Source organism: Dermacentor variabilis, chromosome 10 (genome assembly GCF_050947875.1).
Source record: "Dermacentor variabilis isolate Ectoservices chromosome 10, ASM5094787v1, whole genome shotgun sequence".
Taxonomy (NCBI): domain Eukaryota; kingdom Metazoa; phylum Arthropoda; class Arachnida; order Ixodida; family Ixodidae; genus Dermacentor; species Dermacentor variabilis.
The window spans coordinates 11,737,520-11,765,401 of NC_134577.1; the positions used below are offsets into that span (position 1 = coordinate 11,737,520).

General features: G+C 46.3%; 2 protein-coding genes across 2 annotated transcripts in view; one reads left to right on the forward strand and one right to left on the reverse strand.

Moving 5' to 3' along the window:
- Rpn1 (regulatory particle non-ATPase 1) overlaps positions 1-3,119 on the forward strand; it is a 61,096-nt gene extending 57,977 nt beyond the window's left edge. Inside the window, exon 21 of the mRNA XM_075671555.1 lies at positions 3,006-3,119. Within this exon, the coding sequence (XP_075527670.1) occupies positions 3,006-3,073 (68 nt within the window). The 3' untranslated portion in view covers positions 3,074-3,119. The remainder of the gene's footprint in view (positions 1-3,005) is intronic.
- Positions 3,120-3,176: 57 nt separating this feature from the next.
- On the reverse strand, positions 3,177-19,133 carry LOC142559871 (UDP-glucose 4-epimerase-like). Its single transcript, XM_075671556.1, has 10 exons — positions 18,830-19,133; positions 14,801-14,935; positions 8,373-8,488; positions 7,072-7,185; positions 4,948-5,124; positions 4,348-4,528; positions 4,199-4,284; positions 3,889-3,966; positions 3,691-3,805; positions 3,177-3,485 (listed from the first exon to the last, which is right to left on the reverse strand). Exons 2-10 carry the CDS (start codon positions 14,922-14,924, stop codon positions 3,346-3,348), a joined length of 1,131 nt encoding a protein of 376 aa, XP_075527671.1. The 5' UTR covers positions 14,925-14,935; positions 18,830-19,133; the 3' UTR covers positions 3,177-3,345.
- Between the last annotated feature and the right edge of the window lie 8,749 nt (positions 19,134-27,882).

The following is a 27,882-nucleotide window of genomic DNA, read 5'->3' on the forward strand; positions in this document are numbered from 1 at the left end:
TTGGTGTAGTAGGCAGGCAATTTACTGATCCAGAAGAAATCATTTTTGTCTTTAGTGTCCCTTTAAGATACCTAAATCTTCGCTCAAGACGATCCTGGCAAACAAAGCGTTGATATTGTGGAATGCCAACAAGTTCGGGCTCAAGCGGAAAGCGGCAAAAGAAGGACAGTGTGAGAAGTTAGAAAAAGTTCTCGTCAGGTGGCTGCATCAAGCACGGAGCTCTGCAATCAACGTTGACGGCACCATTCTAAAGAAAAGGCAGACCTTGTGGCATTGCGTCTGGGTATGAACTACTTTCAAGCATCGAACAGGTGGCTGGATCGCTTTAAAAAACGAAACAGGATTGTGTATAACTGCTTCTGCAGAGAAAGCACTTCCGTGGATGTTTCGACGGTGAACGAGTGGATGGAGTCGCTGCCGGAGATGAATGCTGCATACAAGCCTTGCGACGTTTTCAAACCTGATGAGAGCAATATTTTTTACGATGTGCAGCCCGAGCAAAGCCTTGTGTTTAATTAAAGGTGACAGCTGTCATGGTGGCAAGCGTAGTAAAGAGCGTGTGACAGCACTATTCTGTGCTAACGAGGACAGTTCCGAGAGGCTGCCCGTGCTCGTTGTTGGAAAGTTTGCAAAGCCACGGTGCTTTAAGAACTTGAAGACGCTGCCGTGCAGCTACAACTTCAACAAAAAGGCGTGGATGCCATCTTCGCTCTTCAGCAATTTTTTGCAGCAGCAGGATAACAAAATGGGTGCTAAGGCGAGTAAAATATTGCTTTTCGTGGACAACACACCGTGCCACCCACCTGATACTGCAGCTGCTGGATGCCGGCATCAAGCGAGGGTACCGGAAGCGGTTAGTGCAGCGTTGGCTGGCGGCTATGGAGTGCAGTGAGTCAGAAAAAAATAGCACTGTGCTCGACGCCATGCATTTTATTGCCAGTTCGTGGAACGTAGTGTCGTGAAGCACAATCGCTAACTTGTTCAAGCACTGTAGCTTTAAGCGAGACTGCCTCCTCTGCTGGGGACGCAACAACCTCGATGCCGCTCGAGGCTGATGCAGGCTTAGCCGACCACTATTTCGAGGGTTTAAACCTCACCGAGACCTTCGCCAAGTACGTGGAGGTCGACGACAATGTTGCGATCTTTCGGCAAGGTGTCGCTGGATGACGCCATCAAGGGGGCTTTGCCTAGTGCTGACACCGCTGCGACATTGGACGAGGACGACAACGCCACAGATGCCATGCCTGTGCCTACCACGTTCGCTGAGGTGCTACGGCACATAGACGGCATCCAGAACTTCATCTGTTCACGCGACACCGCAGAGGACCTCCTTTTGGACGTTGCTTAACTCGAGCGAAAGCTCTTGGTTCACGGATCAAACAAGGTCCAAAAGAAACTTACCGACTTTTTTTTAAAGTTCGCACCGGCTGGTGAGAATCGTGGCAGTGCGAAGTGGAGTGCCGTAAAGGTTTGTTTGAATAAAGCATGATTGGTACCTGTACTGCAGCATTAATTCTTATCGCGTTTACTTTTTTGGTAATTTGGGTTTCCAAACCCTGCAGAGTATGTTGCGAAATAAGTAGTATATTTATAAACATAATTTATGTTCGGATTTTACGACTCCTTTTTGTGGTCCCGAAAAAGTAGTATAATCGGGTTTCCACAGTAGTTATGAACCAGTTTCAGTTTTGGTACCAGAAGGTGTATGCTTGACACACTGGCTCTGACAGCAAAGGATTGGGAAGCTTTCACAACCCTCCTGAACGTTCTTGACCGTGGCTGCAGGGTGCTGCTGCTGTCTTGACAAATACCTAAAAAATAAAAAGAATTATGTGCCCGACGGTGGGGATCTAACCTCGGCCCCCAGCACAGAAGCCCTATGCTAATGTTTAGCCATTAGACCACAATCGCACATGCATACTTCTGTCGTGCCAGTGCCAACTAGCTCTTTGAGGTGATCGCTGCTTGTATCATTATTGCCTAGCACAAGAGCACATGTGGGCGTGCCAGTTTTCTTTACGCCAGTGAGAATGAAATAGGCAGATTTATAGCGCTTGATTAACCACTTCATGAAAGCATCACTTCACATAGATTCCAAGATGTGTGTTGCATCTGCAGCGTTTTTTTCTTTTCTCTCTGTTTCTTTTAATAGAAGTGACCTATTGTCAACATTGCTATTTGGCCTGTTTCGGAAACTTGTGTAATAATACACTTCAGTCACATGGGTCACTTCCGGCTGCAATCGATTGGCTCCTTTGTGCAAGCTGCAGAAAAGAGGCAATCACAATGGAGAAATTTGATTTCTGTTGGACTTCATTGCGATCAAACATACCTTGGGTGATTGGGTATTAATAAACTTGTTCATAAGTGGCTAGCATGTGACATTCTGCTCTGTCACATGAGGGTGGTGCAGGTGTCGCAGCCTCTTTTTTGCATGCATTTTCTTTTTGCAATCTTGCGCCATCCCATCTTTCAAAACCTTTGAAACTTCTGAACACAGCTTCTTTTTCACAAAACTTAACGCAACAGTCTTCAATACCTTGAATCAGTCCAAATTCATAAACATTAAAAAAAAGTTCCGGAGAGTTGGGAAGTATGTAACAATGTCAATAGATCAATGGGAATTCAATTGATCAATGGGATCAATGGGAATGGAAATGGGCAAAAAATTTTGTTGGGAATACAATGGGAATTCTAGTTTAGCATATTCCAGAAAATAGCATGAGCATTATTGCCCAATTACTGACTTTACCTGTAATTTTGGTGTCACTTCATTAGCAAGATGTAATAAGTTACTTTTGTGTGTGTTACTGTGTTACAATTGCAGTTTTCTCTGTGAGGATCCTTGCTGAGGTCATTGGATTTTGATAAACCAATATGACAATATCAGGAGTTAAGCTTGGTAGTGAAAGATTCAACTTTTGTTGAGTAATTGCTAATAGCATCTGTATGATGCAGTGTGCACTGTGAATCATCAGCTTTCAACCTTGACTTTGCCTGCACAGACATTTCTCTCACACCTGTCCTGGAAGGTTTTGTCATCTTGAGGAAGAATGAAAACTATGCAGCATGAAATGACTTGTGCTTACTAACTTAATAAAAAAAAGTTTTGAACTGCAGATGTATCATGGCTCAAGTTACTGCATCCAGTATGAAGACAAGCTAATGCATTGCACTATAGGTTTGATTTTTTTATTGGAAAGAATAAAAAAAGGTGACCCAAGTATGGAAATGACCTGACCTGCAGGCTTGCATTTGTGATTACCAAGACCTAATGAAATAATGCACAGCAAAGGTATAAATACTGAAAGCATTTGGCCTGCCCATCTTTAAACTTCTTTGCCGTTACTTGTCACAGTCAAGCTCCGGTGCCAGTGCAGAGTCTCCACATCCAATTTCAGTGGTGTTTATCTTTAGGCTTGGATGTTGGTTGTCTGTGCGATACCCAGCAGGATTGGTTGTCAGCCACCTCCAGAAATCCTCACCTACAGAGGGATAAATGTTATGAACAGATCATTATGGGAGACTTAGTAGCATTCTTACTGGAAATAGGCAGGAACAGTAATAGAAAAAAGCAAAGAAGAAGCCCAGCTTTGAAATTGCACAATCAACATTGTTTATGCTCTGTAACTGCTCTAGTACTGCACCACTGCACAATGTTAAAGCTTGAGTTGTGGAAGTTGCACATACACATGCGCTCAATGCCATGTTGTGCTTTCCAGTGCAGTTCCTTTTCCGCAAGGCTACAGTCACCCCAGATTGCTGGTATATCGCCAAGACGGCGGTCGTGGATCTTGTAGGGAATCTGTGTGGGAATAGTGCACAAAACTACAATTGTACAGTTCTGAACTGTTTGTACTCGCACTGTTGGTGTCTCTTTAGTCTTACCTTCTTTCCTGTAACCTTTTCAAAGGCATCAATGAGCTGTAGCACAGTGTACCCTTTGCCAGTGCCAAGGTTGTAAACCTATAAATGAAAGGTCACAGTAATCTGCAATTTCATGTCTATTTGTGATATTAATCAATACAAGGTTTGTCTGACGATATCCTGCCCTAGACAATTTTTTTTTTTCTGAAGATGTCTCCATAATTGTTGGCACCATCAGACCTCCCACTATTCTTTCAGTCCTGTCCTATAATTGCCGTTAGTTGCTTCAGGAATCTACAGAAGTCATGACCTCCACACCCGAGTGCCATACCTTGTATCTGGGATTCTGCTCCAACCTCTCCAAGGCCGCAACATGTCCAGTAGCGAGGTCCATGACATGTATAAAATCTCGCACACCTGCATATCAACAATGGTTGGTGGAACATGCAATGTCTGACTGAAGCCCATCTTCTCACTGACTTGTTCCATCTTCAGTGTCGTAGTCGCCACCAAGGACAACTAGCTCTGTTCGCTTTCCAAGTGCCACCTCCCCAATGACTGGCATCAAGTTGGTGAAAGCTCTGATTGGGTCTTCGCCAATCTTTCCTGATGGGTGAGCACCAAGAGGGTTGAAGTAACGCAAAGCGATGATGTTCCATTGCTGCATAAAGATAAATAGTTGTGTTAGATTAGATGTTGCTGCATTCAAATGAAAGCATGACTTTTTTATATATTTTTCACCAATTGTAGTACAAGGATCCTCACACCTCTGTAACAACCTTCTTTCTCTCTAAAGGGAGAGGGGTTACAAGCGAAATATGTGATGTGTGGCACAACCAGGAGAGCCAGGCAGGTCATTTGAATATTTTACTCTGATTTGGTGCTCTCTTGTGTAAATTGAAATGTCTTCGCTGTTTACCAGCAATGGGATGCACAAAAAGTTGCACAAGTTGATTATTTATGCTTTCTGTACTGCATATAGTGAGAAATAAATTATTGCAGCTTTATGACTGTGCAGGGATGGAAAATATATATTTAACCATGATTTATTAACTTGCACAGCACAGGAACTCGGCTCACCTTCTCAGCTTTGCAGATGTCTTCAAGCATTTGTTCAATGGCATACTTTGTTCTGCCATACACATTTGTCACATTACCAATAGGGTGTGCCTCATCGATAGGCAGGTACTGTGGGTTGCCATATACCACGCAAGAACTGCTGAACACCATGCCGTAGACACCATGCTCCTTCATGACCTGAAAAAATAATGTGACAGCGCTAGCAGTCAACTGCAAATGCTCGCAGCTGCCCTTTGACATCATTCCACAAGTTTTGAAGTTCTGAAGCGTGAAGTGCGGGAGTATTGCACACTTCATTGAGCAAACAAAAATGCTTCTATGTACTTGAAGAAATGAGCTTATAAGGGCTTGTGCCGAGCTCGGTGATGCCACCAATACGAGTACAGCTCTGCAAGGACCATGCTACTCTTCACCCAATTAATTGAATTTGCTATTAGTGTATGGATCTCCCTATGTGTGTTTTGCAGTCTTCCATGTGTTTGCAGGCACAGGTGTAAAGAGTGGGGGGATGCGCGACTCGCGCGTCCCCTGATATGTCTTCCCGCACGGCACGTCTCAAATCCGGCTTCGCCGCGTGGCCTGGCGCCACGCGGCGCCAGGCCACGCGTTGGGGCGCAGTACGAGAGAGGGCGCGAGTGTTGTGCTGCTAACGCCGCCGACAGGCGGGGTTACTTGAGCGCCAAAAGACAAGGCGCTTCCTCTTTGGTTCGGGACAGCAAGCAGTGCGGACGTGCCGTGCCGCGTGTGCGCCGATCCATGCTTCTGCGAGACCGTCTCGCGTGGCCGCCTTCGAACGCGCCACCGTTCGCGTGACCGTACACGCGAACGACCAGGCGTTGGCGTCCAGCATGGGGCGAACATATTCGCTTGCTATCTGGTCGCGGTGAGTCGGACTTCTAGATTTGTCGCGCGCCCATCGGCATGTTTTGTGGATAGCAACTCGGCTAGCAGGCATTTATCTATGAAAGGTGCAATAAATGCCCTTGTGATTGTTTGCACTACTGTGTTGTCGTTCCTTTGTCCCAAGAGCATGGGTGAGAGAACCCAACAAGAGGTAGTGCCCGTGCTTCCTGATACACTGGCTGGATCGTCAGTAATGGTTGTAAAGTGCCAGCAAGGTAGAACGCAATAGTATCGCGTGTGTGCCTTACAAAGATAACAGCAAAGCTTATGCAAAGAATGGCAGCAACTACTCGTAAAGCAGGAAATTTGTCTCCCTTGCGACTATGAATTGTCTGTGCCAATTTCTGTGCTAACAAGATGGACCTCTTCATGCGCCAAGCAGCTGTGAGGCAGGAAGCTGGGTCCTTGTATTGGCAAGTTCTTCAAGAGAACTAATAATTTAAGTCCTTTCATTTGCAGTTTTATATGAACAGCATTATTATTATTATTGTTGTCGTCACAGTAGTAATTATATGGACACTCGAGGTGCTGTTGTCGCCAGCACTGTGGTGCCCACACTGATGTAGTGGAACGGACAATAAACTTCAAGCTACAAACGCCGATGGTTTTTCTTCAGTCTCCTCTCGGGTGCCATTGAGATGCAACACCTGTAACACTACTGCCAGCGTTCCTCACCGGACAAGCGTTTTCACATGCCTGGTACCTGCCAGGGCCCTGTTCTTGCTGTGCAGCAGCAGCTGTCTTGCTTGCTGCACAACTTGAACTTTACACCCGCTGCAGATTACGTGCACGATAGCCTGGCACGCAGGCAACTTATGTACTCAGGTGCACCATGCGCAGCCACAGCCTGGCTGCAGGAGACGGACATTCACATGCATTCACACGTCCCCCACTTTGCATGCACATGACCACATGACTTCCAACATTAGGCACATGGGAATACGGCATTCATCAAGCCACCATCCTCCTCAGCCCACCTTCGCACCCACGGCATATTGTACGTGTAGCGAGATCTTGTCACACTTGGACTTTATATGGAACATCACGGCGAAGGCAAAAAATTGAACTGCAATGTCTGTATAATTGCTCTCAAAGTTAAATTTGCAGCAGGTTGGCGTCGATGGCGTGCAGTCAGTTTCTGCGCTTTGCTTTGTACTAGTGATATGTGCCACAGTATGTGCTAAGTTGCTGTATCATCTACACATGCACACAGGCTCTTACCTCAAGCAGGTTAATGGTGCTAACGATGTTGTTCTTGTAGTAAAAGAGTGGCTTCTGCATGGACTCGCCCACAGCCTTCATGGCGGCAAAATGGATGACGAAGTCAATCTTGTGCTGTGGAAATTAAGTGTGAATCAAACCACGGGGCATTGCTTCCGATGGCGTTCTGAGCAGAGCTGTGAACTCAGAAAATTTATGCTGAAGACAATGACATCCATGTGCACAATACACTTTTTATGTCTTGGACATCAAAATGCATCACAAAAGTAAATAACACACGTTTATAGGTATAAGTGGAGGCTCTTTGTTCACTACATGCACTTGTGCATTAACAAGAGCAGCCCAAGTTCTTCACTGCACATAAGTTAGCTTGGGCATAAGTTATACAGGTGTTCATCAAACTGATAGTACCACTCTAATGCTGTGGTTAAACACTTTAGTTAGCCTTGAAGTTTTGAAGCTCTGCAGTACAGTGGTTAAACAAACTCTCAGTACATTTTTATTTCTTCAATATATTTTTGAACACCCTATGCTGAAATAAATTCAATAGTATTGCTACAAGGCGCTGTCAGCGATGAAGAGAGAGAAGGCAACAACGCTCGGTGATGTTCGCGTGGTTCAGTCGCCATCCTGAGTGAAATCTGAAGCGTCCTTCTGTATATAACCTGTAAATATATTATATGTCTCTTCCTCCCTTAACAATATTTTTGGGCTCTTTCGTTGCATATACACTTGTTTGATCCAGTAAAGGCAGTCCGTATATTTGGGTCATTATTAACCATTTTGCTCAGTAGCAAAATGGTTAATTTGGTAAACTCTGTCGCCTCACAGCCAATGCCATAGTTATGATATCCTCTCAGCTAGCTTTACTGTTCACGAACTCAACACTGACCTATACACTAGCGCTGATCTTCCAACATAGGCTCAGTGCAAATTCACAATTTTTGTAGTTTTTATACTTGTGAAGTGTCACATTTAGTCACAAAACAATATCATTCTTCCTCGTGTTCATTTCTTTTGTTTCACAGTATGTGTCTAGTGCATGCTTCCACAATTGCATTGCAATGGAAGGGCGCTCAACACAAAAGATGCGCGCTTTGAAACGACAATGAGGAACAAACATATACCTAGGAAGGTGTCGAATGCATCAAGAATGGCTGCTTTCATTGACATCTCTTTTCATAAAAACACTGTGATCAGGTTAGTTGACCAAACACTCCATCATCACTTTTGTGCAGCGTATACTATTTAGGAGGTATTGATACAACTGTGAAGCCACTTTTGGGTTTGGTACTTCATACCTTATCAAATATCTTTGCCAAGGACGCTTTCTCGAGGAGGTCGCACTGGTAAAACGTCATTGTTCTTCCTGTCAGCTCTTGTGCCCGCTCCAGGCTGGCTGCTTGTCCATTTTCGCCTGCATTTACGACACGTCTCAATGATAGTGCAGCAGGGAAGTTATGGAAGCATCAGCAAATTCCTAAAAAATAGACGTCATCGTTATAGTGCTGTTGGGCTGGTGCACATGTTACATTCTTCCAATCCTTTTCCAGTCTTTTGCCGCACTTTCCCATAGCATGTTGCACGCCATTACAGGAGGAGCTGACCGACTGGCCAGTCAGTCAGCAGAATTGGTTGACTACAAATAATAATATTATTATTGATATTATTATTATCATCATTATTATTTGCATACATCAGAACAGAATAACCGTGGGCGGTGTGCAAGGCTGTGTAGAAAGGTGAAAACCCGTACGCAGGTGCATGCAGGTCTTCACTCCATTCACAGTAAATTATTGTTGAATTCCAATGGCGGAGTCGGAGCAAGTTTTTCTGCTCGTTTCGGAGCAAGTTTGTTCCAATGACAGAGTGAGGGCGGGAGTAAGGTGCTCCAATGAGAGAGTCGGAGTGGATTCAGAGCGGGAGTCACTCCGTGGAGCAGAAAAAGATGCTCCGCCAAAATCGGCGAAGTGGACCGGAACTCTGCGTGATGTATTTCCTTTACCACATTTGTCTGCTGGGAGGCGCCACCGGTCACGACTCGCGAGGAAGCAAAAGCTGCTGCACGCTTGCCGAGATATCCACTCCGCACTTTTGAAACAACAACAGGTGAACGGCGCGAAAGAGACAAGTGACTGGTGCGGTGGTGCTGGGAGCAAACAGCAGAAGGAAATGACAACACGCGAGGCATCTTGGGTAACTCGGAGATAGAAGTTCCGCTTCCGCCTTGCTCCGGCAGCGCAGGTTGTGTTCCACTCGCGGATTTGGAGGCGTTGCTCTACGCCAGAGTCGAGTGCTCGCTCGCGGAGTCCGTCGGCTGCTCCAACTCCGCCATTGGAATTCAACATATAATAGCTAAAAGAAAAGTTAAAGAAAAAAGGGGGGTGGATGGGGGTGAATATTCTAATACACTCGCACGACACATGCATGGGGAACATGAGGGACCATGCACCTCTCAGGGGAGAGTCCACATATTAGGATGGATGGGAGGTGTCCAAGTTACAGAAGCGATAGGTGCCGAGCAAAGAGGTGGCGTTGCAAAGGTGCAGTGCAGCAAAGCCATCTCCAGACGTTCCTGAGGCAGGGGTGAACGTAAGCTAAGAGGGGCAATTAGGAGATCGTCAATCCCTGCCAGAATAGGTGACGATGCTCACCTATTCTCGTAAACAAGCCACCAAAAAAAGAATGAACGAAGAAAACGTGACATGAATAAGACAAACAGAGGGTCCAGGAAGAAAAATGTAAAATCGAACGACTGGAACGAAGAAAAAAGAATTCGAGGATGCTTAAGCAGTTCTTGTGAGTTGTGAATTAATGTCCAGTTGAACGCCGCTGAGCAGTCCTTTGCGTTATGAACTCACGGGCAGGCGAGTGCATTGAGACGCTTGGCTGGCGCCTCCTTGACAGCACAAGGCCAGTGCGCTTCGACTGGCGCATATTGATTTGGCCTCACGGAGACGCAGTTAGAATGCAGACGAGAGCTTGCGCGGACAAGGAACGCTCGGATAACACAGGCTTCCAAAGCAGACTTAGACCACACCATGTGGGGGTGCCCTAAGCACCCCCTTCCCCCTTTCCTCAAGCAATTAATATCTAGTGAAGAGCAGTGGGAGGCTGCCTTGCGCAGCTTGAGGCCCGAGCGTCAGGAGGCCATCCTGGAATGGGCTGAGAGGGCAGAGAAGGCCTACTTCAAGTAGTTCCTCACCCTCTATCCATTGCCCCCTTCCCTTTAATGAAGGATAAAGTATTTCATCATCATCATCAGGCTTCCCAGAGTGAGGGCCCCTCACGCGACACCTAGCCACGGCAGCAGGTGTTCCCTTTCGTTTGCTTTGCTCCGTCGGGCGCGCTCGTGACGTGGCGTCGCAGCCAGTGAGAATTTAGGTGCTGTTTCAACGCGACAACGTTAAGAGCTCCGTGTCACAGAAATCTCGGCGTCGGCGGAGTTGTCCATGAGTGAAAATTTCTGTATATTTAGGTATATGTATATACAACGCCTCGATTATGACATGCGGTATGTGCGGGTTATATTGCCACACCATTCTATCACTAACGTTGGTCATACCTTGTAAAACACCGACAGCACATGGATTTTATGTTAAATCTTCTCAAACTTACATATTCGAAACAACAGAAACCTGAAAATTATTTTTTTTCCTTAGCAAGGCTGTGCAGTAGCTCCGGGATTGGCCCACATACGAGGCTGAGTTTCTACCAGAAGGCTCGTCTTCGTGCATAGCGTTCGCCGCCAGCGTTTCCCGGTAGACATGGTTTCATAAGCTGCAGTTGCCGGCAAGCGTGAGAAGCCGTCAGGGATCTTTGGATTCTATCGCGTTCCACTCTTAAAGGTGAAGCTTAAGCGTTCTCCATTTTTTTTCTTCTTTTTTTTTGCTTGTCCAGACGACAGACGCCGGCTTTTCGCTCAATGGGCCATTTAATGCTTTCGCATCAATAATGCAAGAATGTTGTGCAATTATGCAACAACGACTGTTTCAATTTCCTGGGATATATTCGTCCAGTTCCTGAACGCTTTGTAGTATGATTATATTACACGAGAGCACGGATATCGCAGAATAGGCGCCGTGGACCAACACGGCGCCGTGTGTTTCAACTTCCCACCCTGGCCATATACCAGTTTGTACCCTTTAGGGCTTATCTTGTCCCACAGCGAAAATCGTCATCAGCCTTGCTTGCGTTCCCTTTCTTGAAAATTCTGCCCTCGGTACTTTCTTGCCAATAATGCAAGGTCACGTTTATAACGCACAGGCCGTTCGTGACCTGTATACAGGGCGCGCAGCGTTAAAGGAAAGGCGCGCAAGATGACGATTATCGTTTTTAGACAAGATAAGCTCCCCACAGGTTACAAACTAAGATTCTTATGCCATCTTCGACTGGTCGTTTCTGAGCGCTCTCGCGAGCGGCGTTGTCTTCGGCTGGTTGAAAGAGGGTGCGCGCCACGCATTCGGCTGGTTCTTCTCGATTGCTATCCTCCATCTTCGAACGTTCTGAGGCGCTCCGACAGCTCCGAGCCCTGTCGTCGGAGCAGTCTTCGAGATTGAAACGTCATCACAGCGCCGCGTCGCTGCTGTTGGCGACGGCCCACCGTAACGTGGGACACCTAGGCCACTGCATGCTGGCGTCCGCCGGTTAATAGACGAAACATCGGACGTTGGCAGTAATCACGTGGTTTCGCATCTGCCATTTCCTCCTCCGAGAGCGAGTCGCACGTTCTGCTTGCGCGATTGTCCTCTACCTCTGAGCTCGGGGAACGCAGGATCTGCCCGACTCTGCTTTGGGGGATGAAGGCTACCAATCGAAGATACCATTAGAGTGCGTTCTTAGCCCAGGACGGCGAAGACGCATTTCGATGCGAGGAAAGTCCCAAGAAGTAGCGGAACCGAACAAAACAATCTATATTTACAATGCTGCTTTTGATTACCCTAACCTTCTTGACAAGCCAAACTTATCAAGCATTCGCAGCAGGTTCAGCAGGGCGTCGCGAAGCAGTTTGCGCCGAATTAAGTTCACGATTGTTTTGGTCAAGTTCGGCAAAGACAGCAACAGCACTATGCCGTACTCCAGCTTGGATTTTCTGCAGAGGCGTCGATGGGTCAGTATCGGGACTGAACCGGTCGTTTCAGCGGGAGAATGCGTCCTAACGGACAAATGACTAGCCATCTGGAACAGTCATTCCTGCTCGCATGCGAATATATCCATCCAGGCAGATATCTGCCGAATGCCTACCATTGAATACTTTCTGCCTCCATGCTGTGACGTGAAAATGCCCTATCTCTCTCTCTCTTTTGCCGTTTTTGTTATTTCAGAGCCAGCGCTTAAGCATAGCGATGTGCTCTCGCAAGTCTGCTGGTGCTGTGACGCGTCTGGACGAAAGGACGAACGGAGCTGACAGCCGGCTGAACACGGTGACGACAGCTGAGCACATGGCAGTTTTTCAACTGGAATAGCATCAAAAAGAGCCCCTTTATCCCGATAAATCTACCGCTGCTTCCTGCTGCCCCTCCGCGTTTCGGTGAAGAATTCGAGTGGGAATAAGCATCGACACCGCTCTTTCCATTCCGACAAGTGTTAGCAAGAAGCCCGGGCAAATGCTTTTGAAATTCTGAAAGACGAAAGGTACGACGTTTATATATATATATATATATATATATATATACGCATGCTCATTTCGAGACTTTTGTTAACGAACGCGACACACCATTGGGATTCCGCATTAAGAGTGAAAGCATATGACCTAGGAAAAGGTTTACACACGTTTCCAGACAATGACGGAGACTTGTTTCCCTCCCCTCCCTTTTTTTCTTTTTTTGGCACGTATCTTCGTGCGCCGGGTACGTGATGCACAAATTAAGTAGCGTCCGAAAGCTGCACCAAAATTCTATAAACGCTCGTTCATTTACTTGCAGTTCGTCACCTATATTTCAAATGATATTCTTTTCTGCTTTTGTTGTTATAGCAAATTATAACCGTCGACACTCCAGGCGAATTGGCGACGTGATCTTTTCTGTGTGAGTGTGACATTTTTTAGACACGCAGAAGTCATTAAAATATATTTCATAGCGCCTGCCTTTTACCTTAAATCTTATAAGACCATTAAAAAATGACCACCCCTTCCCCTACCGGAAAGAAAATGGGGGGAAAGCGAAGCTTGTCCGGCGTGCACCTGACCTTCGTCACGGTTAAGTAACCTACAGGTAACGGTGCCAGATTGATTCGGCCTCCCGCTCCCTCCGCTCGGGATCTTCTTCTCGTTGCTGTTGGATTGTCTGGACTCGGGTGGCTCTAACGGCTGGATCGGCGCGCCGACGGCAATCCCTTTCACGGGCGAGTTCTCACCGCCGCTCGTCGAAAGCTGCCCGTTCCTCGGGGGAACGGACAACGCGTGGCCGTCCCATCCGTTTTCCGAGACTGAACTGAACTGAAACGATCGAAGTCGGCACAGCGCGCGCGACACCCTTTCCTGCCCTTTCCCTCGTCGGCCGAAGCGAGACGACTCTGATTGGTTGCGCGCGTGGCCTGAGCGCGCGCCTATGCAGCTGGAATCCTTGCTAATGACTCACGCGCCGGCGCAGCTGTCAACTCATCAAACCACCCTTTCCCGCAGCTGCTCTGCTGTGGGAGCAACTGGTTTTTTTTTTGCGTGACCACGACAATGCCGCTTGTGATCCAATACAAGCTTCGCTTGAAAAATGATAAATGATATTAGTGCTCACAATCGTAAAGTGACATAACTTCACTGGTGCCGCTTTTTACGGGCAGCGCAGTGGCGCCTCTGCTATGCCATTACAAAGCTTTTGACGGAGGCATAAATTTTGGCTCACCCAATTATGTAACATATCCGCGTATGGTTGGAACTCAGTCCGAGAAGTTCAACAGCAACGCTAAACCTTGCTATTGCTTGCTTCGTCCTTGAAGGCGAAACTGACTTTTTTTTTTTGCTCTCTTGTCTAAAGAACTGGCGTTCTCCTGTTGAGCACCAGGTCGCGGGTTCGGTACTCAGCCGCATTCAAATGAAGGCGAAATGCGAGAATGCTTGTATACTGGCGGTCAAAATTAATCCGGAACCCTCTACTACGTTACGACGTGAAATCCCGTCAATCTATGAATAATTCATCTGTATATAGACTATTGACAGATATTACCTTTGGTCGACCTTTGTGGTCCATGGGTCATAACAGGGTCGTAAGTCATCGGCTTGTACGCATGACGTTCTGTAGACCGTAAGGACCCAATTTATACGTATCTACCATATTTACCATACAGTGTTGCAAGGACGCTCATCTTAATTTAAATGGCTAGATGAAATGCAGTGGCCCTAAGGAACAGTGGCCAGACAATACTTATAGGAAGATCATAGCATCGTGAAAATATGTAACATGCATTGTTAACATACAGCGAATTGAAGTAAACGTATACGAAAAACAGCCAGCACATATAGCTATCATACCGCAGTCTTTATAGAAGATAACAGTAGTTTGTCCGGGATAATTTGCATGGATTCCCACTCTTTAGACCCTCTAAAAATTTGCCTTTCGCTGTTTCCGGTGTGTCCCATAACTAAAATATGCAAGCGTTCTCACGACAGCGTGGTAGGATATGCGCGCTACGCGAAAATGCTAATCTACTGCACAGTTCAGGCATGCGGACTCGAACTCGGAAATTCCACATTTTCACGTCCTGTAAGCTTTTGACGCCTATATGGTATATGTACCTGGGACAGCGTTTGCGAAGTTGTCGATTCCAATGACCCTGTAGCCGGCTCGCAGTAGCTCGATGACCGTGTGGCTGCCGATGAAGCCGGCTGCGCCCGTCACGAACACTGTCTTGCCGCTCATCTTGTTCACACCTGCGAACCAAGACCCCGCGGCTCTGGAGTTTGGGGGCAGGAACTTGTAGTTTCTCTCTCTCTCTCTTCTGTCGCAAACACTTTTTTTTTTGCCTTCATTAGGACAGAGATGCGTCGCTTCGATTTGTCGTCGCGGTCTGCGCTAGGACTCCGCGAGGCGCTACTTTCAGCCAATGAGCGTTTGCCTTCGCAGCGTCTCGGAAAGTTCTGGGCAGTCCGGGACGACAAGTCGAAGAAACACCCTACGGCACGCTGGGAACGTGTCCTGTCGTGCATTTGACACTGTTTTGTGGCTTTTGCAATAGCATATTTCATTACCTATGTGAATTTTCTAGAATTCCGTTGGCATCCGCGCGAAAGCAGCACAAATCTAAAAATAAAATCGGTACGGCTTTCTCGGAAAGGAAGCTTCGAAGTTTTTCTCCTGGTCCTGGGATCGAAACCGCCGGCATCGCCGCCTTTCCTGCCTAGTCGGTCTATACCAAGTGAGTAAATCAGGAGGCTAGCTGATGGCAAGGCGAGGGCAAATCGACAATTCGGAGAGCAGCGCAGCAACCCTCGGCAACAAAGGAAACCTCTGCGGGCTTCTTTTGTAGAATTGTGCTCCTTTCATGTGGCTGCCTCGACTTTCCCTTATATACGAAGACGCTTCGCGATATAATTCCACCGATAGGACGGTTCTAGTCCCCCTACCCATTAGAGTTACTGTATATTCTCCCCTTTGAGCAGAGATCATATAACGGTTCCCCTTTGAGCAGAGAGCATATAAAGGTACTGTACCTACCATAAGCGATTAGTTATTGTACTCATGAATATACCATATCTTCGGGCAGGGAATCTCGTCACAATGGAAATAAAAGTAACAAAAGTCGATCTGTTGCTGCTAGTTCACTGCAGCGATGGATACGTCTCAAGCTAATGGGAACGTCCTAGCTACGTCTTCTTGACGGTGACACTTATGAAATAGTATACACAGTTATGCTGCTTGGATTCACTGGAGGGCTCGTAATGTTGAGCTGAAATCTTCAAGCTCAACTGGAAATGAACCACACTATGTGGTCAATAATTTCGGTTGCTGGGAGTTCCAGCCTGGAGCGGAGCTGCACGTGTTCAAGCTGCTTGTTTGACCATTAAGAACGCTTCATATCAAACTCGCGTTTGTGAGTAGTACCATATCAGAATAATATAATTAGAGGATCAAGGATCAATAAAAAGGAACACCAAATCAATTTGGACTGATAAGGTGTCCTTTCAAAACCTCCTTTTCGTTAATTTCATGGTAAGAGATTGAATATTCTATGTATTGAATTTCGCTCCGAAATCTGAACGCCGGTACGTCAGTTTGACGTCACGGATTTCAAAGTATCTTCGCGTGCTTCGGTTTGTTGTGGCTGATTGGTTCTAGTACTGGCTAGGCTATAAGTTCAGCATTTGGCTCCTGTGTATTCGGAATACAGCGTAGTCCGTCGATCTTTATTGATAAGAGATTCACGAGGCCGGAGCAGCAGACGCGCTCAATATCTATGACGTCACACAGAGCTGGTGAGGGAACTTCCAAGACAGAGTCGCCACGCGTCTTTCGTTTTCTCTTTTTTCTGGCTTACACTGGGCGTTTCTTGGGGGCGTAGACCTTGACCAATTCTTAAAGATCACCTGTGGCAGATAGCACAACTCTAATCACTGAGCTGGATTGCTCGGGGAGACGGATATTATTTGCACGAGAAATCGAAATGCATAATTGACTTATTAACATAAATTCACCAATCAAGATTTTAACTAATTACCTTGCGGCACATATTGCAATTTACAAATTGCAGCCGGGGAGCTCTCAAGGCGGATCCACTCAGAACGAATTCTAGGGATGATACCGGTTTCAAGAAATGAATTGCCGAACTTTGCGACAAAATATGTAGGCGGTCCAGTTACTATCGTGTTTTGTGCATAAAACGGCGTTTTTACTGCAGGTTTGAGGCGCGTGTCACGAAAATGGTGGCATCGACAGAAATATTTTCTGATTGATATGCCTTGCAGTCTCACCGGCTATAACTTGTAAATTGCGATGTGTGCCGTAATTAGTTAAGAAGTAAATGCTTTCCCAGAAACACCCCGTATATAGCAAGACTTCTCATACGGTAAGAGTGGCTTTTTTCGACAATGTATAAGGGTAATTAATTGTTCACTTGTACAGCTCCAACTTGTTTTGCTCTTTTGTGTCCTTTAAATAGTGGAACGCGGGCTTCACCACACCACGCGCCTCGGGGATTTTGCTTTGTGGCCTTTGCTCCGAAGTGTTCGCGACTGGGGATTTTAATAACGCGCTTGGCGCAGAAATAATATTACGAATTTTCAGTGCAAGACGAGAAAATCATCCAGTTCTCTCCAAGTGCAGCTATTTTACGTCATAATTCCCTCCATTTCCATACTTCTCTTTCCGCCTATTGGAATCCACTCCATTTTTGTCCACCTGTTGAACGCTCTATGCTGCGCACGTCTTGAATTGATGCAAACAAGCACAGTGACGGAAACACGTAGTCGTTATAAATGCACAACTCCGTGGTTCCAGAAGAGCTCGCTGTAGGCTGGGTGCAATCACCCTCGACATACGCGTTCGTTTATTCTTTTTGGAGAGAAATCCGTGCGTCTTTGCTCTGGTCGCGCGCTGCACTTGCAAATGGGCACCTGACTGGCATGAGAACGAGTCTTGCGTCTTGCGCAGAGACTCCTAACCGGCCTGCTTGAAGTGCACATGGAATTTAGAAGACGGATGACCGATAAGAACTCACCAGGAAGAGAATATATTGATAGCTTTCTAATGCAAGAAAGGATAAAAACGAAACGCTATGCGTGCCTACCGCTCGACGCAGTAACAAATAAAGGTTTCCGGGCATCGTTTCAAGTACAGTTAATCTTATTACCTATTGTCGAGGCAGCCTACAGGCTAATCTACCGGCCAGATAAGTGATTGGTTAATGATCTTGTTCACACCCAAAGAACACTTAGCGATTCGAGAGAGAGAAGACGTGATTGACCAGCGCGTTGGTACCAGCAGTGGCGTAACCAGGAATTTTTTTTCGGAAGAGGGACGTGCCCGGTGTGCCCTCCCCCTCTCTGGCTACGCCGCTACGTACCAGCAATCGTAAGCTGTTCTGAAGTAACAGTGAAGTCGTATAGCTTTGGAAAGTCTGCAAGTGATGAGCTGTAACGTCTGGAATGCTGCACGGATTTAGTGTGCAAAAGTTGGTGTGGATCTGAGCAGTGCTGCTCCGAACAAGCCTTATGCAGCTGACATTGCATTGACGGGAGACTGTTTTGCGTTAAATGTGTAATCCGTAAGGCAACACCACATGCATATAGATTTGTGTTAAAGTTCGATGGTTGAACGTGGGCGTAACCATGGAGAAGAGGGGTCAGCGCGCTGTGGCTCAGCAATTCCTTGTATCTTGCACCTGAATTGTGTTTATCCCTGCCTGTATATTTACATGGCATTTCTGCATTTCATCACACCGTGATTCCCACCTTAGCAGTCATATTTGCAGTCCTACACAAAGCGTTCAGGCTGCACTGGCAGGCGATAGTACTGGATGAGAACGTGTTCAAGCTTCGTAGTTCTGGCGCTGCGATCAAGCATAGTGCATCTCAGTGAAACCGTATATCGCCTTTCGGTAGGTGTATCGACGGCTATCTGCATTCACTTGGCTTTAAGGTAGCTTGTAATCCACGCGCCCCTTGCCGCACTACGAGGGACGTAACGGACTTGCAAACCTAATGCGAGTGAGTCAGTTACCACGACCAGTGCAGCACATTACGAATTATGGGCGCAATGCCATGCCTCGATCGGAGAGACAAGAAAAATATGTGTGCAAGTCGAGGTCAACTTCGAAGAAAAGGACCCACCGTTGGCAATGCTGCTGATGACTGGGACGTTTTACCCGCCGTGCTTGATCTCACTCGGAGCGAGATAGATGTGGTACCGTTCGCAGCAAAGTTACGGCTGGAGATGCACGTGCCTGGATTATCCAGCAATGTTGGTTCTGCTGCGGTCTGATTGCCACGACAGCGTCGATCCAATCCAAGCGGTGTGGCGTGCACGCGCAAGTTTCTGTGACTCCACCGACGAGCACTGCGTTCGCGAGAGGCGTGCCGAAGCGACTAAAGTCAACTTCCTTTTTCTCTCTCCGACTCGCAACTGGCCGAGTCGGCCTCTGGCGTCTCGCTTCGCCACGAGGGGCGAGAGGGCAACCGGAGGCAAGGGAGACGCCATGACGTCGCCTTGTCTGGTCTAGCCACTTTTATTACGCTTTATTTCTTGCTTTTTCTCTTCATCCGGATTTGATAGTTGCTCGCTCTTGCGTGGTGGTGCTGCGTCGCCAGCAAGGCTGGGTGGTTGGTGCAAGGAGGTCCAGCTGCGTTGCACGCTTGCGGCTGTTCTTCTTGCATATTTATTTCTCTCGTTTGCTTTGGCCATTTGCGAAAAAAGAAAGCGCGGCAGGCCGTGCCGAGGTGCGCGTTGACTGAGTGTTACTTTCTCTGTGAAACTCGCTTTCTCTTTTCTTTTGAGGACGGAGGAAAAAGTCAGCTGAACAAAGGCGCCTGCTCTGCTCTAGGGATAGTTTACCTAGGCTGACGTTGTACAGTTTCACTGTCTGCAGATTTCATAAAGCCTTTTTTTTTTTTCTGTGAAAATTAACTGCCAAAAATGTTTTCGTAAAACGAAGTTATATTTAATGTAAATCATGTGGCGCAAAGAACTGCAAAGGTTCTTGTAGGCAGAAAGCAAGCCGAGTTCTCTGCTTGACGTGGATGATATATCCACAACGTAACAAACAAACACGGATCGAACGCATCTACAATGCCTGCCCTGCATATGCAGTTTAGGAAAGGTTTGCAGCGACCTAGTTGGGTCGACCTAGCTTAGGCTGAGCGCTAAACTTACAGAAAGCTTGAGCTGATAGTGCAGGCAGGGCCGTCTCCTATGTCTGTGTTCATCCCCATCAGATCGTTTTCTTTAAATTTGGCGCACAATCGTATGATATGTATGGTACGTTTCTTGTCCGCTTATTGCACTGACAACATGTCGTATGTCAAAGACGAGAAGCAAGCACTTCCGCGTCATATGGCTTTAGCTGCCCTTCATTATCCTTCTTTGCATTACTTTTTCTTCCCTTTAATCTAACTTACCAATGCAGGCACTAAACTTCTAAGGGCACTTTTTTCCGCCATGGAGCGAGATGAAGGACTTGGATGTTCACGGAACCCTAAACTCAACATAAGAGAAAATCGAGATAAAAATGCAACCGGACTAAACATCAGCGCTGCGGTTTTCCGTGCCGTGAGCATACAATATACGCACCTGCCTCGTTGAAGTCAAGTCACATCGCTCTGTCCCGCTGATCTCTGGTTTTGAAATTCGTCATTTGTCGTTCCAAGAGACAAGGGAGTATTGCTGCCAACGCGCTTTGCGACTGTCTTTCCGAACCATTGTATCCACACAGCGAAAATGTTCCCCCCTCCCCCCCCCCCCCCCCGCCACCTCCGAAATTTCGGTCTACCAGGACATATAACACCACGTGCGACAGCACGTGCCGTTTAGAAGATTTGTTTTTGAGCACTGTAATTATGGCCCATGTATTAGCGATGAAAATACTGTTATGTACTGAAAAAAGAAAGAAAGGAAGCAGACATTTCAGCTTATCTCATGGTGGTATGCAGGAAGCGTAGTACGAAGAGCGTTCATACGATGCGCAGTGCGTCGGAAAGATGGCTGTTCAGCGGAAATTTGCTAAATGTGTGTTCTAGTGAGATAAGTCGTACAGTGGCGATGATACTGTGTGTCCGTTGAAAGGATTAAGACCAGGAGTTTCGTATTTATAAGCGGTAATGTTTATCAACAAAAAGACAATCCCTTTCGAGGTTAGGCTTTTTCTCCGCACGTTCTCTCGGTCCCAGGTGAGAGCGAGGGAGCGCGCAGTTTCTCCTCCGCGCACCCCCCGAGGCAAGTCGAGGAATCGTTGGCGGGCATCGGTCAGCGGCGGTTCTTGGGGCAGCTCGACCTGTTGTTATTCATTTGCTTCATTGAACGCGCATCCACTAGGCGGGCCGTTTCACTTTCGTCCAGCCAGCGCAATCGTTCCGAAAATGCCTCCGTGTTCGCGTCTTTTGGGATGGACCGCTTTGCTGGTCGTTCGCGAGTGTAAGGGCAACGCACCCGGTTCTGCTTTCTCGACGTTGCATGTTCCTGTCGGAGTACGGTGGCGGTTATGATGGCGCCTCGTGGAAGTGCATGTGGCGGCACTGTTTGCTGTGCCCCCCGTTAGTGTTCCCGTGTGCTGTGGCCCGTGTCTATCCTACAATGTTATCAACAAGTGCAGTGACCTCTGTAGACTACAGCAAGTCTGAACATGAAGGCGCCGGGGGAAAGCTGAGTGCTTGACAATGACAACGAAGTTTTATTTATTTTCATGACGATACATGGAAATGGACCGGAACGAAAAGTCACAAAACGTGGTTTGAAAGTGTTCCAAGGCGCGAAAGTAGACGGACAACAAGTTGAGCTATATTAATCAATCACGCTTTTAATACGCAAGAAGAAGCCCATGAGCTTAGTTAACAAGCTCTCCATGTGGCATCATGGATTTTGACGGCGACTGCTCGGACGCAGTTATTTTTTTTTTAACAGGAAATGCGGACCAAATTAATTGTATTCCGAAGGAACCAAGGGCTAGGCTTAGCAAGTTTCGAGAACTACTGGCGCGCGCAAACGTGAGACCGGATCTGTTACAGGCATATGTTGCGGTACAATGTAATTGGAGAAGTTTGGAGGAAGGAAAGAAAAATAATTAAGGAGATGTAGACAAAACGCTAGACTGAAAAGCTTGTATCGCATACGTACCTGATTATATCAAGCACGCTAGGTGGCTATTTGTCACCGCCACGTTTCAGGTGGGATGCCGGTAAATCGCCATTATCATAGTGATAATCATCATTGATATCCGCGACGCGATGCCGAACTCTGGGTCGTTAACGCTGCGTTATGTCTTGTTACATCTCCTTCGTAACTATCTCGGAACTGTTTGGTGGGAGCGTATATCGATTGGGTCGCGGTATGCGTCCTCGGAGATCTAAGCGCCAGTCCCCGTAGTAGTTGCACTGCGCCTGGAGTTCATATAGTTGCATGCGCGAGTGTGCCACGTACGTCAAGCCCGTCGACGTGCGATGCGTTTTCGCAACGACCGTTGCAGTGTGCAGAGGCGTACCTCCAGTGTGTCTGTTGCAACGTATATTCAGCTCGAGGCTCCCCTTTCGCGGGTGACTGCCGGAGGGAAAAGGTTGAGCGAGTTCAAGGCATGTCTGCGGTGGCGCCGCTAACGCGTGACCTTGGCTCGCTCCTTCTGCACGTTCGTGGAAAGGCATACCACTGGCCTGACGATGCACGCTGGTCTGACGAATAAGTGCTGGCGCCAGTCGCTCAGCACCCATGGCGGTCGGTCGACATGCCGCACTTTCATTGCTACCGAGGACCTCGAAATTCAGATTCTTTTCGGATAAATTCGTATCGTAAACTTCCTTTTTTCTTTACCGACGAGTAGTTATAAGGTTTTGTCACGTTTACTACCCGTGCAGATGGTCGCGGGTGGCTTCGGAAGAGGCTGCTCGGCGGCAACGCTCGTTGGTTGCGAAAGCCGGCGAAGGCCCACAAGCCGTCGACAGCAGATGAGTGATTTACGATCGAAGGCCTGGATGAATGACCTTGTGCAGGGCCGCGCGGTCTTGTCCTGCGCTCGTCGACTCGCTGCAACGAAAACATACAAAGTGTCCATGATGAAACTGTCTCCTGAGATGCATATGTTGGGGCCGCGCTAGGTGAGAACGAGTCGATAGGACATCATATAGTGCATCTACGGCAGGCCACGCGCAGATACGAAATGCGGCTTAGCTTCTTCTTCGCATACTCACACAGGAAGAAGCATTGTGTTTTGCCCAATACATGGCACATGATATACAATTAACTAGATAGACTACATGTCGAAGTACAGCTTCTTCTTCGCATACTCACACAGGAAGAAGCATTGTGTTTTGCCCAATACATGACACATGATATACAACTAGATAGACTACATGTCGAAGTAGGCAACATTCGCCGGTGCAGCTGGACGGGATGCAAGCAGTACAAGTGGGATACGCGCCGAAGCCAAATGTCTTAAAACTGCATGTCGCTCTGCAGAAGTTCTCAAAGAGCGAGGTAGATCTGATACTGTATTTTGAGCCAAGTCCTGTCAACACCTCAAACAAATCTCGTAGCGAGCTGAAAACGAAAGTTTAACGTCCTACCTGCGCTGCGGTTTTGATTAAGTGGTGAGGCTTTCCCGCCTTGGGTGTCTACTTGACAACATTTGAAATCACTATAATAGGTAGTGGCTGTCTTTGGAGGCGTGCAGCATGGTAGGCTACTGCTCGGTGCCACAGTGCCGGACGTACACAACGGAGCCTGGTGTCAGCCTTACTCACACGTAGCCGCAGGACAAGAACTTGGCTCGCGAAACTTAGAACCGACAAACAGCCATCGGCTACAACTCGGGTATGCAGCAAGTACAGACGGGAGGAATATTTCTGCTACGGCGCAGGGACTGCGATGTTCGTTGAGTAGCAGAAAACGCGCACTGAGACGTTCGCCTGCGCTCCCTGCCCGGCTAATGTCACGACGGTTTAGTCTATGAACGTGTTGATGCTAGACACTGGCAAGTTCACTGGAACGGAAAGGGAGTAGTAAGAAGCACATTAAATAAAGGCATGGCATATGGTCATGTTTGTGTTACGAATTAACGCACTGGATTACGAAAAAGAAGCAGTGCGAAATCACCCGCTGACTGCATACAGTGCGACGTAACTTTAGAAATAATATTGAAACGCCCAAGAATATACAAGAAAAAAAATATCGAATCGTCGCGAAGGCACATCACAGTCACCGTAGGCGTCGAAGCCCCTTATTGTTAAAACGAAGTTGTGTTTGAACAGGTCTGCGCAACAATGGTTGCCTGTGGACTGTTAAATGCTCATACGCTGCGGCCTAAAGCTCACAGCACGGTGAGAAAACGCTTTTTTTATTTTTAATAAAAGTTTTATACTACTACTACTCTCAGTGAAAGCGAAACATTGTGTGTGGACATGTATGCAGACGCGTAGTCGGTCGCCGCAAACACGTCTGATCGCTGCATGCATTGAGGCTTCGTTCTGTTATGCACCATTTGGTTACACAGACCGCCCACTATAAGAACATACTTCACATAGTGCTCAGCGATTGCCGACCTTTCAGGCAAGAAGCCGGTTCGGGAGACTCCATCGCGGCGACCGCGCGCAGTGGCTTTCACTGTACGTATTCGGTGAAGAGATAGCGTTTGTAAACGATTCTGTGCTTTCAGTCTGTCCAAGATTATTATTTTGACAGTAATAAAGTTCCCTCGTTTTGAGAGTGCTTACAGAAATGTACAGGAGGGCTGCCGCGTGGTGTTTTTATTAAAGGGGCAGATAAGGGGCAGAAGCGCCGTAAGCCAAACCTATCAGGAGCGCGCCGCGTGATCCCTCATATATACTACGCAAGGGAGGCGCTTCCGACAGATGGCGTCTCCGTAAGTCCTCGCCGCCAATAGGTAGTTACACCACATCTATAGGGTTATCGTTTTGTTTTGGTAGACACGATGACACACGGAGTTAGCAGAAAACAAGGTAGAAATCCTTTTATCTCCCTTTTGTCTGCTTTTATATCTAGTTGCGTATGTAATCTGCAGTTGCTGATGGCAGCTACGGGTATACAGTCTTCTTTCCTTTCGAATAAAACTCGCTCGACAACTTGCGCTTCATTTGTCGCGTGTTCCTTGTTTTCTAACTTCGTCGGCCACCGTGCCCCCTACAGGGTAACGATTTGATGAAAACACACCATACTTAGTACTGTTTAAGTGCAGAATTTACAAAAACCACAAAGGGACACGAACGGAATAGGCGCTATAGTTTTCAACTACCGTTTAAAGCAAGGTGTCGTGAATGTATAGATAAAAACATAGAAAAAGAAGCAGAAAAGACAAGAGAGAACATAACTAATAATTTACAACAACTAGGCCCTTTACAAGATGTGCTTGCTTTCACACCACGCGGGGTTCTTTCGGCCATCACGCCGCTCGGTATAGGGTGGTAGGGCCGTTATAAAATTTTTCGACAACGTGTAGGCTATTTTTTTTTCCTACTCCGGGTATTCTTTAATGACCTCATAAGCAAACCATAGGAAACCGAGGAAAACGCGCAAAATCTGGCGAATCGTATCCGCTGAAACTAAAAATGCAACTTGAAAGCCAGTATGCATGAAGTTTTTTTTTTTTTTTCAACGATACTCGGGAATTTGCAGAACACGAGGGGCAGAGGATCGTCGTTTATGACTTTATGCAACCCTGAGGGACGCGCTGATCATATGCACACAATTTTCGCGTCTATCGGAAATCGTTTACCTCTGAACGAAGACTGCAAGGACTGCAACTGCTGCATAAACATGCGCATTAAGAGGAAGCTTTAGCTTGCTGCCAACTCCAATTTTTCTATTAAGAAAACTGAAACACATAAATGTGCTTATTAGACAAATGGCTGTAGGAAGCAGAATTTCGATTCGGGGCCTCATATAGTTTCTACAAAAAATTGACAAAAATTGGATAGTTACAAAAATAGAAGTATGAAGTTTACAACTGCATAACTAGATCTGCACCAAAAAGCAGATATCGCAATCCTGTTAGCTATACATCACCCAGAACAGGCGTACAAATGTGGTGTGTGATAATTTTCAGCTTGGGCAAAATTGTTACACTGCTTAGGATAGTCTTGCAATACTCCCACTCACAAATTCGTGGTGTATTTCAGAGCGGTGTACAGCACATCAGTATTGCTCTCTTTAGATTTATCACATAGGCGCAGTTTGAAGAATGCGATTCTGAGCTAGAGTTGAAAACTTTATGCATCAGTTTTTTTTAAATTCCGATTATCAATAATTTCCGTAAGCAAACCTAATGAAACTCGGCGCAGTAAATTTCAGAAATTTTCAGAAATATCTCCACATTGGTACAAATCATAGCGTTATCTTTACAGCACCCACAATGCAGCGACTGGAGGAACACTCTCCAGCATGAGCTGGTGACCTGAACGGTGTTCTTTTTAAATCAGTTTTCGCTGTGACTCGATGAAACGATGTGAATATGAGCATTGATCGAATAATAGGAAAGAGCAGCATACTATAAAGTCTATTAAAAGGAAATGTAATAAACAGACAAATTTTCTGGAGCTTTAGGAATGAGTTGACAGGTAATACTGCTTTTTTGGGCTGTTCGTTACGGCCAAGCAAGAGGGCATAATATTCAAAATAAACAGCTAATAATAATGTCACCATACTAAATAGTAATCGTGTGTTTTTACCACTACAAAACTCAAAATATTACCTCAGAACATATTCCATCTTTTCAGATTCTAATTTCTTTGCAGGTAAACTCAAAAACTAACACAGATTCTGAATTGAGCGAATTTTAGCCATGAAACACTGCTTCACAAATGTACATGTGATGTAACTTCCAAGAAATGTCACATTTATTAGAAAACGTTGCTTTTGTCAATTAATTAACAGTTGCAGTCACTTATTTTGAGATCCTGTCATTTATTATTTATACTTTCCTCTTGTTTTAAATCGGGTCGCGAAGTATCTGAATGAGAAATTATATGGAACGTAGGGTCAGCCGTATACATTGGGCCAAGCCGCTGGTAATCACTAAAAATAAAGAAAATGCGCTGCTTTGATAGTGCTGTAGTAGTAATTTATCACAAATAAGAAATAAAAGGGGAAAAGCCACGGATGTCGTTACTCTCTCAATTTTCAGTGGACACTTGAACTAGCTGTTCTGCGGCAACAGAAAGAGGGACAGGAAAGCTACAATAACATCGGATTTACTAGAGCAAATTATATCCGAGGACACATAGAGGAACAACAATAAGGACGTAACTTTACGTTCGAAAACTGAGCCCTGACAATTGAGTAGTACGTAAACGCATGGAAATGGATAAATCGTTTTCCTCGGCAACCACTGCCCCGAATTTGATGATGTTTGTTGCATTTAAAAGAAAATATTAAACTATAGTAACTGTAGGAAGCAGATATTTTTTGTATTTAGGCCATATACATTTTTATAAATATTGTTGAATATCGCAAAATACATAAAAACGAAACTATAATGTTTACAGCTCTGTAATTCGGTAATAAATAATGACTTTGCAATTCTGTAAACTGTACCTAATAACACATCTAAAGCGAACAAAATTGCGGTCTAATACTGAATTATACCGCTAATTGTGAGAAGGGCTTTTGCAAAACCCTCGCAAACATTGTAAAAATTTCACGTAATATGTAGCAATTTCACCCCTTTGTAGCAATTGCTACGAATGGGTGGATGTCTGATTTTCCCTGTATTATGTAAATTCATACACCACAATTGCCCGCTTTAGGTTCTCTAACAGGTGCAGTTTACAGAACTGCGGTATGTTTTCGATAACTTAGTGCTTCAGTTTTTTATTCGCTTACCAATTCCAAGGTCCTAAATCGAAATTCCGCTTCCTAGAGTCTCTAGAATTTGACTTTTCCACTGAAATGAGGCGACAAATTTCATTCAGATCGGTCCAGCCGTTTCCTCATCAAAGCATTTTTGCGTTTCACATGCATTTGAATAGGCGGCATCGGAGTTGGCCCCGAGATGTTCATGATCATACTGGCTCTGTATTGTCTAGGATGGCGCCTGGGAAACGGAGAGGGAAAGAGAGAAGCACGTAAGCACACCCACGCGCCGACTTGGGGCTTCGTGTCTGTCGCCGCCAGTGGAGCAGCGCGCAGACAGACCCCTCGAGGAGCGCGCCTGCTGGACGCCGATAAGCTT